Source organism: Ziziphus jujuba, chromosome 10 (assembly GCF_031755915.1).
Source record: "Ziziphus jujuba cultivar Dongzao chromosome 10, ASM3175591v1".
Classification (NCBI taxonomy): Eukaryota; Viridiplantae; Streptophyta; class Magnoliopsida; order Rosales; family Rhamnaceae; genus Ziziphus; species Ziziphus jujuba.
This window is the reverse complement of record NC_083388.1, coordinates 6,305,931-6,321,479: the sequence shown is the minus strand read 5'-3', so window position 1 is coordinate 6,321,479 and position 15,549 is coordinate 6,305,931. Positions and strand designations below refer to the sequence as shown.

Genomic DNA, 15,549 nt, shown 5'->3' with positions numbered 1-15,549 from the left:
ATTGAAGCATTACAAAATAGAAAACAAGTGCTTGCAAGAAAATATTACATAAGAATATTAAACACGGAAACTCAATCAAAGCCAATATTAGCATCTATGAACATTAAAAATCACACACACAAAAAGAATCATACACAAAAGGCCAAGATTGTCACAAGGAAACATAGAAAACATGCAATCCTGAGCGCAAATTTTCTTGATATTTAATTGTCCCTATGACACGTTATTATTTAATAACTCAAGCTAAAACCATGCAATGTAAGGTAACCACAGTCATGGCAAAAGCGTTCTCCTAAGCAAGCATTATATCTCTCTTTCCTCTTTTTTTTTCTTTTTAACCTCTCTTCTATCAACAAGAAGTCAACTTTACAAGTAACATCTCCTTTTCACTCTTCTTCTACTACAACCAAGCACCCATCAACGATAGGCACCCTTTGAGGCTTACACCTCACCTCGCTACTAATTTTGCTCACATAGGACATCTCTCTCTCTCTCTCTTTAGATTTTTTAGGAAGGAAAAAAGAAAATAAAGTTAAAAAGGATAACCTCATTTTTCAGAGGGTAGCCCATTCAAAATAAGGGCAAAGAGCTCCTCCAGTGGCAGTCCAATTGCCACATCCAAAGAAGAAGCTGCCATGTTTTGGTCCTGGTTTCTGAACCATTTGCTTGCTACTTTTCACCCCACAGTAGCAGTGCATGCGTTGTTCTTTGCTGTGTTCAACTTGGACAGGATGAAACTGAAAAAAGGGTACGAATTGATGCTTCATCCTATGGGGTTGCAGGGTAAAGCCAGATTGCCGCTCCAAGTACTGTTGCATTGTCAATGGATGCTCTGCAGATGGCCACATCAATGAGTTAGTTATGGTAAACCTGAATCCCTGGTGCATGAGATGGGCAAGCAGACGGGCGGTGTTCTTAGCATCATCTAGGCCACAGTGAGCACGTCCTTCCCATGCTAGGCCAGCCAGCTGAACAGCTTCTTTTAGGTTGCACTTGACCCCACCAAATACCTCATGAAATGGGACCTTCAAGTTGATCCATCTAACAATAGCCAAAACAAAAGGGTCAAACAATCAGACAGTTTTTTATCATGAAAATTTGAAGAAAAACACAAATCATTTAAAATCCAATAATTGCTTATCTCCAAGGAAAGAAATGCTAGGTTAACTCTATATAAGATCAAATAATTTCTTTGGACCATGTGAATATCCCAATAAATTTGAAAGGAATCCTCCCAGTACGAGTCCACTGGTAACATCTTAAAAAACAAAAAAAAGAAAGACAACCAAAATCATCTCCTGCATTATTTGTAACTTCAGAGAAATTTCCACTCAAACCACTGGTCCTATGTTGAAATCCTATATTAAGAGAACCATTCAAATAATTCTATGAGGATGCAAAAACAGCCCTAAGAAAAGCTGGCAATGATATTCTAAATATTTTAATTTTCACAATTACAAAAAACTTTACCTGTTGAAGTATGGCGGCTTCCGGATCCTTTTGAATCGGCATTCAGATTCCAACATTACCCTACAATCCCAATTTGACCATGTCACTACAGCAAAGTTGGTTTGTTTAATTCCCTTCTCTTCAAGCCATTTATCATGCAGAAATAGAGCTTCACTTAAGAGAACACCTTTGTCTACCTGGATCCATTTGATAGTATGAAATTGTGAAGCTTTAAACTATGATGAATAAAATGCAGAAATCATTTTGGCATTATATATCTGCCTTATTAAATGTAATTCACAATGATCAGAAAAGATACTCATTAACATGAGTCCTCAAATCATGCTAACAATTAGTCTGTTACACCTCAATTTTCACCAGTGGGGACCTATTTCACACATCTAAGACCTATTGAACAATTAGGATAAAAAAACAGAAACTCAAAGCAACATCTAACCAAAATGCTAAGCGTTTATGGTTTAGTATTGTAGCAATAAAGTAAGTTGACAGCACAAATCATGAGGCATTGCTCTGCCACAATTCTATTAAGACTAAACCCCAGAGGACTTTGTTTGGCTGCCTTTCCAAAACAAGTATAAAGGAAAGGATTTAATTTGGGAGGAAGAAAAATAGAAAATAAGTTATTGTGTAAAACCTAAGCCTACCTGTGTTTGTTGAATGCCAGTTAGCTCCTTGCAGAAATCACTAAGAAGTTGATTGTGAGTAGGACGCACATATATTTGAAAATAGTCTTCCAACTGGCCAGTCATACTATTCACCAGTACAGATGGGAATTCAATGATCTCTTGTGGATGAGGATTCTTCTCTTTGTCACAGGTTGCCTCAAAGTCTATGACCACAAAATACTGAAACTCTTGTAATTGAAACTCTGGTCTGTAACTTTGGGATAACATGCTGAATGGCACATATTGAAATCGATTATCAGCAGCAGGAACAGAGTATTCATGATTCATAGGATAGAAATGGCTTTCAATAGCATAAAAGTGGTTCCATTCTGCCTTTTGAATGTCAGGATGATAAGTTGACCTAACATAAAAATCCTGTTGGTGAAATGGTCTATGATAACCTTCATGAGGCACAAAGGACATACTGTTGAACAAGTTGTCTTCAATAAAACCACCTCCTGAAGGTTTACTTATTTCATCTTTGAGCTCTGGGAATCCTTCCAGAAAATTCCCATTGTATTTCACGTTGTAAGGTATTGCTTTACTGTGAAGGCATCTCATGGATGCTTCATACTTGTGCATTGTTTCTGCAACAAAGGGCACATTAATCAAAAATATGTTCTATAAGACATTCTGCAAATAAAATAGTTTCCACCATGTCATAGCCCAAACCACCTTTTTAAGACAAAACTCCGATAAGATTTATCAAAATAATATATCCTTTCATGTGCACCTAACCAATGAACTTGTGTATTCAACACATACAAATTAGGGATAAGGAACTGTAATAAATAACAAACAGTTTCACAAAAATTTACAGCTGTAATTATAAAGTGACCAATAACACAATTGCATTACTGCTGTTCCAGGTAACAAACGTTTTACTGCTGTTTTGGACTATACTATGTCAACATACCTAGTTAAGCAAAAAGCATAAATAAAAATCCAACGAAATTTCCACCCATGTTTCAAATCTAATCCATGATGTCTAATTAACAACAAATAAAATTAAGGTTCAGAAGAAATTTTAGCCCACAGAGAAAGTAATAGGAAACTAAACCATAAGCTTTCCACCTCAATCATAATTCAAAAATAGCAGCTTCCAAATTTTTTAAGATCTCATATTAAATGAACTTCAATAGAAACTTTAAAAAGCTATAACCAATTAAATTCCATTTAAAAGTACCAGAAGCAGTTATGAAACAAGGTAATCACAAAATTAAAGGTCACCGAAGTCATTGTTTCTGATGCACTTTCCAACTTGGAAAACCTTGAGTCTTAATAAGTAGGACCATCCTGTGAGATTTTTTTTTTTTTTTTTTGGGTGCCTGACCATCATATGAGATTGAACAAAAGAAAGTCTCCAGTGGTTTAAAACATGTGTCCTAGATTGAACAAAAGCAAGTCTCCAGTGGTTTAAAACATGTGTCCTATAAATATTTAAATAGAATTGTTAGGTTTAGAGTTATATGTGTTTCTCAATACTGAAGCAAACATGGGATTGCACAATTTTTGCACACAAAAATTTTTACTTAATAGATTACATTAAGTAGAAATACATAGCAGTTTCAAGTGTACCAGATTATTTGCTTGGTTACAAGTTAGCTAACATTTTTTCACAAGATGCTTTCTACATTGATGGTCCTATCCTAATCAGAGCTAAGATTTATCACAAATAAGTTTTCTTAAATAGGTCGATTAATATTTGAGATTAGAGATTCTATAATAGAACTTAAAGTCATTGCAGCACAGACCCCCTATTTCTCTTACCCAATTAAAATCAAAATCAAAAGTAGTTTTCACAACCTTTAGCTCTCCAATATCCAACAGATAGTGAGTGTATGTGGTCCAGGATTTCCAGCAGGCATAGTTTTCACATCAAAATTAATATTTCTATCTTATTATTGATGAATAAGCACAGAACATGCCAAAGACTCTTTTAATAAAATATCACAGTCCCAAAAACTCATTGCATGAGCAATAGCAGACAGACTGCTCCTGTTCTACATGAAGCAGGCTTAGAAGACTGATTGAGAATAAATAAACCTTGAGATGGCTATTGCAACCAACCTAAACAATGTTTCTCAATGTGCTACGCAAGGAGGCAGAAAAATAAATCTACACATAACAAATAGTCAGTACATAACACTAGAACTGATCATTACAAGGAAACATTAAGCCACCGTCATCTAGGTTTCCATTTATTTATTTTTTTCAAAAAAAATAAATAAATAAAATAAAATAAAAACAGAAACACTGGTTACAACAGATTCTATTTCTTTATGCATCAGTTCTAAGTTATTAACATGATAAATATATTGACTGTCTTTAAAACTCATTAACCATCTGAAATCCTGAAAAAATAAAACAATTTTACAAAATAGGATTTTCCAATAAATCCAAGGAACCAAATCTGACTGCACATAACAAATTTTTGCATCCTTCATGCCAGATCATCACATATATAGTATATAACAAAATAGGACGGAATTCCAACTTCCATCCATTGTACTCAAATATGGGCAAAATTTAGCCATACAGTATCATGCCAAACTAGGATTTTTGGTCTTCTTCCCTAACCTTCCACTCCCCCCAGTAATTCCAGCATTGTAACTGAACTTCAGACACAACCCATAAATTCTTTTCCCAAATTACTAAAATAATTCAGCAGTCTTTATTAACAATGCCCCTAAATACACTGCTTATTGCTCACAGTTGCACAATAAATTACTCAAATAGACAAAAACAAAACAAAACAACGGAACCCAAAACAACCTCCCTAATTAAAGAACCTCGAAAATTCAACCACCCAGATCTTAAATTCAGTATATTACAAGGACTAAGCATGACATCAGGAAAAAAAAAATAACAATAATAATAATAAGATAATATTGAATATTAAAAAAAAAAAAAATCCCAAAATAACCGTACCTCGATGTTCAAAGGGCATCATGATCCTGTAACCGATCAATGGCAAGGCAAGTCAGATCGCCCTCCAAAGTTCTCCACCTATTTTAAAAAATTAAACCCATCAAAAAGTAGATTAAAAAAAAAAAAAAAGAAAGAAAATTGAAAAGCAAAGCAAAGGGGGTTGTTGAAAATCTGTGATAATGTATATACATGCTTACATGCTCTAATTGCGAAGGAAAGGGAAAAGAAAAAGAAAGGAGCTCTGGTGAAAATAGTAGTTTGGTCTGCCATTGAGGTTTCCTTGTAGAAGAAACCCAACTCCAAGAAACGAATACATAAGAAGGATGAAGAAATCAGACACCACGCCCCACTGCCTATTTATCTCTTTCTATTTCCTTTCTTTCCACTCTGGGGTACTCCCTTGTGTTGCCGCAACATATTGGAAACGGGTCGGAATAGTGCCCCATAAACCCGACCCATTACCCGATACGACCCCAGTTTAGTTAGTAGTCTTTTATCTAACCTGGACCCTGTTCGGTTATCCGAATTACATTCGGGTTGTTAATTCTTATATTTCTCTCAAATGCGTTTTCTCCAGCGAATTTGTCCATATAATTAATGTATTTATGTGGGAAAATTTGATGGAGCCCAGGTTTGATAAAACATCCACTTTATAAGATTTTCAAATTCATCATTCACTCTTAACCCTTTTTTTTTTTTTTCCGTTGAATTTAACTGTCAATGATCACTTTGCTTTGTTTTTATTTTAAAAATTTTATTGGATCATATAAATAATTAAAGTTTGAATTGCTTTTGCATTTTTTAGTGAATATTCCCCATGTATTACTTTATTTAATGTTCATAATTAATTATATAAATATTTGAATTTTTTGAATTTTCAAAATTGGAAGTATACGATTCTGTAAGAAAATATCATAATTTATGACAAAAAATATAAAGCATTCAATTAATATTCCTTTTGATCCATACGAAGGCTAAACAGACCTCTTACAATGCAAACCAATCGAAAGATAATGTTTCTAATTTTATTTTATTATTATTATTTTTTCTTTTGGTAATAGAAAGATAATTATGTTAACAATTGAAACGTAATTGAAAACCTTGGATGGATGGGTAATATTCATGAAATGTAAGGGGGTTTATAAAACTTTCCCTTTTTGTGTTTGTTTGTAAGAAAAATATAAATATATTTTTAGGCATATTTTTATATTTTTAAAGGTAAATTTCATTCTTTCGTTCTCAACTTTACCATAATATATTTATATTTAGATTCTATATTTTTAAAAAATTATCACTAACCTTTCTTTAATTTTCCATATATTAAACTAAACATATTTGTCAGTTTTAGCAATTAAAGGCCAATGAAGGTTAAAAATTAATCATATCATATTATGAAAATTTAATTTTAGCTTTTAGTTATTAAAATTAGTTGGTAAAAATTAATAAATAAATCTATTTTGAGAAATATAGATAGGAAGCTGAATGATAATTTTTTAAAAATATGAGGCTAAATATAATTAGAATAAAATTAAAATGATATAAATGATTTTTTTTATAAAAAAAATCATGTAAAAGAGATTGAAAAGACGAAATATTAGTTTGAAAGTATTTTTGTACTTTTTTCTTTTTTTTTCAGAAATAAAGGATAACTTCAAAAGAATTTCGTTTAGATTAATTCAGCTTTACTCTAACTACATTTAATTCACGTTTTTGGAAAAATATTACTTACTTCCATTTAGTTTTATATATTGTTCAAAACAAACTTATATATAGTTTTTACCAATTATTTTTAATACTTAAAGATTAAATTTATACTTTTTCGATGTTATTCAACCATAAAATATTGATTTTAAATTTCCTTTGACCTTCAACTGTTTAAATTAATTGATAAAACCAACAAAAAATGATAGAGAAGTATATTTTGATAGATATATAAAAGTAAATGGAAATTAATGAGAATTATGCATAATTTTTAAAAAATCGACCAGGTGGAATGAAATTTGGCCTAAAAATATCTGTTACCTTAAAATACTCACTATATTAACTTTGCTTAATAAATAATTATTATGCATCTGAACAACAAAAGTGCAAGATTTACAAATATTTTTATTCCATCTCCATGGGAAAAAAAAAATACTTTTAGTTTTAATTAAGCATTAAAATTCAATTTTATTTAGTTAATCACGACATATTTCTGATTTTTCCATTATTAATATACTTATTAAAATTGTAATAAAAATAAAATAATAAAATAGAGGGGAAAAATTTAAATCCAATTGCATGAATTTATAATGTATCAATCAAACCTAACTTAATTGAAATAAACATAGTTTAAAAGCCACCATATCTATTGTTAGGTAAAACTAAAAGTACCTAACTAACTGAATTCATTAAAATTCTTCCTTAAAAAAAAAACCCAATTCATTAAAATTCTTTCTTTTTTTTTGGGTTACTTTTATTATTAAATATCTATATGATAACAGTGAAAAATAGAATACTACTGTTAGTTATTAAATTTAAATATATAGCTCTAAAAGTTTTAATGAAAGAAAATATGTATAATAAAATAAATTAGATATAATATGTATTTAGACTGTCTCCCTTTATATCAATATATCAATTTTGTCAAACACCAATAAAGTACCTAATTTAGCCATCAATTTTTTTATATTAGGTCATAACCAGGGGCGAAATCACTTCAAAAAATAATTAAGGGAAGATATTAATAAAAAAATATAAAAGTTAAGCTAATTTCTACAATTAACAAAATACTTTATATACATATATATATATATATATATATATATATATATATTTATATATAATTAAACATGATAATAATAACTTTTGAATACTAAACAAATTGAAAAACTCACCTCATTGAAATTTGTTGGTCATTTTCGTAATCATGCATGATTTTTTTGTCCTGCCTCTCAAATTCTCTAGTTACAAATTTTTATTTATTAAAAAATATTATTTTTGTTTGTTTATTTATTTTTTATGGTTAAATATGCTAATAGGAGGGTGGTGTCCAATTAGGCGAAATAAGAGGGGTTTGATGTGTGGTGGTTTAGAAATTTTGAGATATCTATTAGTAAGTATTATATATGTGTACAAAGGTTTGGTACAAGTGTCTCTACGTGGCAATTGATACCTTGATTTCAGAAAAAATAAAAAAATAAAAAAATAAAAAAAATTTGGTAGTTAGTTTTAAATCTAATAAGAAACTTTTTTTTGTTGACATTATCTAATAAAATGATGTCAAAATAATCAATTATTATCCATAGTCCAAACAGGGTGTTATAAAGGTAAAGTCGTGATAATATTGATAAAATTTATTTTGAAATCAACTACGTTGAGAAGAACCGAAGATAAGAAAGATAGATTATAAGTTTACAATGCAATATTAGAAAAATGAATTCCTAAAACACAAAATAATAAAAAAATATAGAAGTCAGATTTATTAAAGTTAAAGCACAAAAAAAATTAACATATTCATTCCCAAAATTAAACTAGAGGCAGAAATGCACCTTTATTGACATTAACATAAACGTATAAAAAGGTCAAGTAGTTGTGTCCAAAATAAAAATAGAAAACAACTACAGCGTTAACAAATCCTATTTAACTAAATATGCAAAGAAATATAAAATTTACCCTCAACTTAATTTATATATGTAAGCTACAATAATAAAGATCTATATATATGATAAACTTTAAATTAATTTTGTTCTTATTTATTAATAAAAAAATTTAAAGTGCTTCCCAATGCGATGAGATAAGGATTTATGGTAATGGTCATTCTCCTATCGATCGAATTGTCAAACTAAAACCGGCTTTGAATTCAAATAATTATTTGTTAGAATATTGGTAAATACAATGGCTTGACAACAATTCAACACATACACATAAATAAGGATGCAATTAGTCGAGTTGGCAAAAACTATATTTTTTTTTATCTTTTTCTGTCCTGATTCAAATTTATGATAAGTTAGCGAAGCCATTAATTATTATAAAAAAAAAAAAAAAACACATATACCATAAATTGGATTTATATAACTGTATCACATGTATAATATTGAAAATTATTATTGACTTTCTGTAAAATTTTATTTACAATATGTTCTCCTCTAAATGATTGTAAATGTATCTTCTAAGTGCTTGTGAATATAGTGTAAAAAAGGTTATAATTTAAATTAAATATAAATATAAGATATAGTCATAAATGTTATTCCGTTGTTCCCCTTTTTTTCTTTTTTTTCTTTTTTCCTAAATTTAGTATAACACTAATTTGAGCTGTTCCTTTGGGTTTATTTCAATAGTGAACAAAATTAGGTATATGAGAAGTAGTTATTCTCATCGTGAATTTGGAAAACTTTGTTAGTAAGCAATCAAAACTAAATCAAACCAAAAAACCTATGCACAAGTGAGTTATTAAAGAGTTTTAGATGTCTATTTGTGGGTGTTATGTATGTATATATATATATATATATATATATATAGGTTTTGTACATGTCTCTTTAGATGGCTATTTGAAAATGTCATGTGAAACAATTTTTTTATATAAAAATAATATATTATTTTAAAATACTTGCCACATTAATTTTGCTTAAATAATTGTCAAGCATTCTAAACAACAAAAACACAAAATTTTACCTATAAAAACAATTTATTATTTACAAATATTTTTATTCCGACTTCATGTAAAAAACTACATACTTTTAGTTTTGGTTAAGCATTAATTTCCTTAAATTTTTTTAATTAGTTCAGGACATATTCCTTATTTTCCATTATTAATATATTTAATTAAAAATTGTAATAGAAGTAAAATAATAAGATAGTGTGAGAAAAACTTAAGTCCAATTCAATTAATTTGTAATGTATCACCTAACTCAATTAAATTCAATATAGTTAAAAGCCACCATATCAATTGTTAGGTAAAAGTACCTAATCAATTCTTTAAAATTCTTTTTTATTTTTATTCTCAGTTTGCTACTTAAATATTTGAACGAGAATAGTGAAAATAAATAGAATCTATTGTTTAGTACAAAATTTGAATATATTAGCTTCGAAGTTTTAATTGAAAGAAAAATGTATAGTAAAAAAAAATTGTTTTATTTCAAATTTTCTTTTATGCTAAAAAGTAAAAATCTAATTTAGCCTGTCAATTTCTGTATCAATGTATCAATTTGTCAAACTCCAAAAAAAGAAATCTAAGATATCCACTAATTTTTTACGTTAAGATCATAAATAAGTGTGAAATCAAGTCAAAGAAAACAATTAAATTAAGTGTGAAATCATTTCAAGAAAATAATTAAGGGGGAAATAATACAAAAACGTAAAAGGTTGAGAAAATTTCTATAATTTTATAAAAATACTTTAATTACATAGCAAAAGGTGATAATGAAAAAAACTTTTGAATATTAAACAAATTGAAAAACTCCCCTCACTGTATTATTATTATTACTATTTTTTTTTTTTCTGAATTCATCTGGCTGTAATTTGTTGGTTTTCATCCTTTATCATGATTGTTGGTTCCACCTTTCAAATCCTTTAAATGAAACTTTATTGAAAACCTAATTTACAAGTTACAACATTTTATTTTATTTTAATTGGCTTGCATACCTAATTTTTAAATTCATTAGACAAAATCACATAATTAAATTAATATGACAAGAAAGTAAGCGTTAATGGGAGCATTTTGATTTTTTTTTTAAAAAATAATTTAGAAGGCAAAGTGGAAAAGATACATCAGTTCATAATAAAAAAAAAAAAATGCAAGTAACTTTATTTTTAATATTAAAATGCAGATTCAAACGTTGGAGCTTCAGGTGGCATTTGGTACGTAGGACAGGTTCGGATCGGACAGGATAGATCCGGATTGGACTAAATCGGATCAGATAGAATAGTGCAGTACTGTGTTTGGCACAGTTATGGACTAAATGGTAGATAAGTTGTCCAACGTTTGGTGCAGGATCAAACTGGATTGAATTATTTTATAATTAAAGTTTTATTTTTATTTTAAATGAAAATTTTAAAAATTATTGTTATGTTAAAAAAAAATCTTATTTATATTAACATGCAAAATTTATTTTTTGTTTTTACACCCATAAATTACGTTAATATATTGTTTTGAACATCAATTAAAATAAAATTGACATATGGTAAATCATAAAAAATAATTAATCACCAATAAAAAAAAAGCTAACATTATGCCAAAGTTAGCATTTGGTTTTACTTGTAACAATTACTACATCCATATTGGCTTTTACAAGGATAATCTAGTTGTATAACAAATAAGTAAATACACACATTGATAGTACTCCAAATAAACAATATAATATAAAACCATTACACTACTCGTTGTTCAATTAAGCACGTGTATATGTGGTGGGATTTTGTATTGGATTTGCCTCTTACGATTTCTTATCATTTGTTCTACAAACTGAACATATGCTATTTCAGCTTCTTCAGTTGTATTATAGGCTTGATATAAATTTTCTTTAAACCCTTGCACTTGTTGATGACATTCAGGCCAAGAATTATATATCCCTAGTTGTCTACCTTTAAATACAACATAAACTCTTTTCCTTGCCATTCAATATTCCTTCATATAATAATAAATAATAATATAAGATAGTAATATAATTAAATAAAATAAAATTAACTAAAGCAATCAAGTGCGTGTTAATATTCTAAAACATAACACATAATGATCAATTATCCTTACATGCATAATTAGAAACCAATATCCAATACCTTACAACATATGTCCATAAGTTTGAAATTGAATTATTCATAATTGTTATCCTCTCATACATAGATATAAATATATAATCCACAACAATACTAATTTAGTTATCTAAAAATTTATTAGCAAATTCAATCTTCTCTGCATCCGTTTTAATAATCTTGAAAACTTCTATGTTCGATGGATCCAATCTCATTGCCTTAGAGATTCTGAGATTGTCTCTAATAGGAAATCCTAACCTATCAAGCTCCATAGTTAAGTGTTGTGGATAAGTGATATCGGATTTTTCTTGTTTTTCTAATGTTGCAGCCAATTTACCAAATCATTTATCCGCTACATTGTCCAACCCCTTTACGATGTCATCATCCTTCGCTTTATTTTTCCTCTTCCGTCTTGCTTGGGATTGTGTGGATGGTTCACTATGTGTTTGATTAACAGACATTGGAGAACAAATATCATCAAATTGTTCATTTGCAACCTCCATATTTATATCATTAACCAAATCAATTGGAGTTTGTGCTTCAACTCCTATTGCCCGATCCTTTCCAAAAATATTAGCAAGCCTCTCATACACGGGAAAAAGGTTTACTTCTCTAACTTTTTGCACTTGGATTACACTAAAATAAAGAAAGATAACGTTTAGTTAAAAAAATAAAAAGATTAGTTTAGACATGCTAGATATAAATTTTAGGATAGCAACCAAAAAATTCAATAAAACTATATTTCCTGAGAAAATTCAAAATATGCACATATGCTTTCCAAGCATCGTCACTGTCAACCTCCACACATTTAAGAGAGTCATTCCATCCAAATCCATTTTTGTTGAGCATGTCGTATATTATACCATATTGCTTCTTCCATTTTTTCATCCTTAACTCAATATGTGGACTTGCTCGCAATCCCGAATTAGGACACATCTCGGCTAGTTGCCTCTCAATCATATTCAGTGTGCCAGGTTTAAATGCTCCTGTGTCACAACGTTGCCCACTAGCTACAGCTTCATCTAAAATATTCAGCAAAGCCTCTTCCTCATCTTTACTCCAGGTACGCCTAGCTTCATTTCCCTTGTTATTGTTACTGCAACCTCCAGCTTCCATTGCTATTCACTTATAAATTGCATTATTCCAACAACACCATAACAAGATGCAAGAAATATAACATGATTCTCAAATGTTGCACTTAATATAAATTGGACTTTATACAAATTATCCAAAAGATTAAACAAACAATAATATTTAAGCAGTTACAACAATCAACATAATATTATACAGAGCAATCAACTACTAACCACGACGACCTCTCCACTCATCAAACATTTGCTTAGCTAACTCATCTCTACAGTTAGTCCATTGACTCGAGGAAGCAATTGATCCTATAATGTCCTCGTCTGCACTAATGTCCACATTTTCCACCCTATCATATTCAATTTCTCCAGGATCAAGTGTCATTTCTCTTCTAATCAGATTATGTATAAGACAACATGCAGTAATTATCTTGATTTGTGTTGCAATTGGATAGAACGATGGACTTCTTAAAATTGCCCAACGCATTTTAAGAATCCCAAAACATCTTTCTATGATATTCCTAGCAGATGCATGCTTCATGTTGAAATACTCTTGATAAGTTGTGGGTGCACAACCATCTTTCCATTCGGAAAGGTGATATCTTGTTCCCCTATATGGTGTAAGAAATCCTTCACCATTAGTGTAACCAGCATCCACTAAGTAATAACAACCTATATACAAAAAAACCTCCTATCAGTTTATGCACTGTTAGTCCATTACAATGAAAAAATTAATGATTGGTCTTACCTGTTGGTACTTTTAAGCCATTTGGTCTACTTAATGCATCTCGAAGTACTCTAGAATCCGAAGCGGAACCTTCCCAACCAGGTAATACAAATATGAATTCCATATTCGGATTACATACACCTAAAACATTTGTGGCTATCTCACCCTTCCTTGTTTGATATCTTAGCTTATCGATTTCAGATACTTTCACCTTAATATAAGTTCCATCTAATGCTCCCAAATAATTCTATGTCACAAAGAAATTCACTCACATCAGATAATACTACAAATAATCTAACTGTAAGATTAGTAATCAAACTATTCCACAAACATACCTTAAACATTTTCCATCTATCATCCGAGCAATTATCTGACACAGATTCAGGTTGCCTCAACAAAATTCCATGTAAACATAACACTCCATTCAATACTGAATTGAAATATCTACTAATTGTTTCCTCCGATCTATAGAATCTACTTATAATTGTACGGTTCTTTGCATGATGAGCAATTATGTGCAAAAATATGCACACTTGCTCTTCCAATGTAACAGTACCATCTCTTTTAACATAACCATCCTGACGTAATAACTCACATAAAACATCAAATGTTCTTCTATCCATCCTCATTTGACTAATACAATTGACATCATTATCTAACAAACTATTTAAAAATGATGTACGCAATTCAATCCCCCTAGTTATTCGATTCCTAACTTCTCCATTATTTCTCCTTCGCCATGCTACATACATATACATAAGGAAGACAACCATAAAGCACGAACAAAAAGATTGTATTGTGAATAATTTTCTTCGATCCATATCTACAAAAAAAAAAAAAAAAAGGACAAAATAAACAACACATTAAATGGAATGTGATCAAGTGATAATTGATAAAAATTACATGAAAACACCTCTATCATTAAGTGATAATTGATTAATTGCTAATTTATTCCCTCATTAAGTGATAATTGATTGACACGGTCTACACCTTCTCTACACACATTATAGTTGAAAGCTTAAAGTAAAAAGTGGATTATATATTTATTTATACTCATCTAACTAAATATTTATAGATATATAGATATATATATATATATATATATATGTTAACATAAAAACAACATAGGGCAGTTTTCAATTTCAAAATATGGCACTTCACACTTCAAAATTAGTCTAATATTATTTAAAAGTGTATAAACTTTTACCAATTATTATATATATATATATATTATACTAACTAGGAGGGGAAAAAAACCAATTATATTCACTTTTCTTCACGCCAAAATATTGTTCAATTACAACCTCATACTTTTTATTGATTTTCATTATTTTCCCAAATTCATCAAAACATAATATTGATTATCCAACAGGTAAGTAGGTAACTAAAATATAAAATTCAGGTTGCCAAATACAGCCATTCAATCCAGGAAACTAAATAGATATCAAAATGTCAACTTTGCATCTTCCTGCAAAATCATGCAACCAAGTCCAAATCCATATGCAAATCCAGTTTTCCCACATTCTTGAGATTGCATCCGAGTTGCCAAAGGACAATCTAGCACTAATCTGACCAACATAATAGTTCTTTTAAAGTGAATAAAAGCATTCAGAAGTCTAATAAATAAAGCAAAAGAGCATTAATCTGCACTATTAACTTCCAATTTTAAAAAAATAAGTAACCTCAAATAAACAATTCATGCAAGCTTTTTTAAAGGTAATGTTCCTCAACTCACAACAAATATGAAAACATATAAAAAAATCTATACATAATTAGAGTATGGTAGTTGGAGATGACATATATTTTCATAAGGTCTTAGGCGACCGTATTCAATTGGTTTGATTAGCTATCTAAGCTTTTTTGGGGATGTAATCTTCCACTACTCCGACAGAGAGCAGAGCATATACATATATATGATGGATTCAACTATACCAATCTCAAGCTT

The 15,549-nt window shown here is 29.5% G+C and overlaps 1 protein-coding gene across 1 annotated transcript; it reads right to left on the bottom strand.

Moving 5' to 3' along the window:
• Positions 1-71: 71 nt before the first annotated feature.
• LOC107406536 (uncharacterized) lies at positions 72-5,445 on the bottom strand. Its single transcript, XM_048468941.2, has 5 exons — positions 5,264-5,445; positions 5,067-5,144; positions 2,115-2,722; positions 1,471-1,646; positions 72-1,041 (listed from the first exon to the last, which is right to left on the bottom strand). The coding sequence occupies exons 2-5, from the start codon at positions 5,086-5,088 to the stop codon at positions 555-557; spliced, it is 1,293 nt and encodes a 430-aa protein (XP_048324898.2). The 5' UTR covers positions 5,089-5,144; positions 5,264-5,445; the 3' UTR covers positions 72-554.
• Positions 5,446-15,549: the final 10,104 nt, after the last annotated feature.

Excerpts from the sequence above, each read along its gene's own strand:
- LOC107406536 (XM_048468941.2), bottom strand. The coding sequence starts at position 5,088 with ATGATGCCCTTTGAACATCGAG. Across the intron at positions 1,647-2,114 it reads CTGGCATTCAACAAACACAG|GTAGACAAAGGTGTTCTCTT; the intron begins GTAGGCTTAGGT and ends AAATGGATCCAG. Across the intron at positions 1,042-1,470 it reads AAGCCGCCATACTTCAACAG|ATGGATCAACTTGAAGGTCC; the intron begins GTAAAGTTTTTT and ends GGCTATTGTTAG.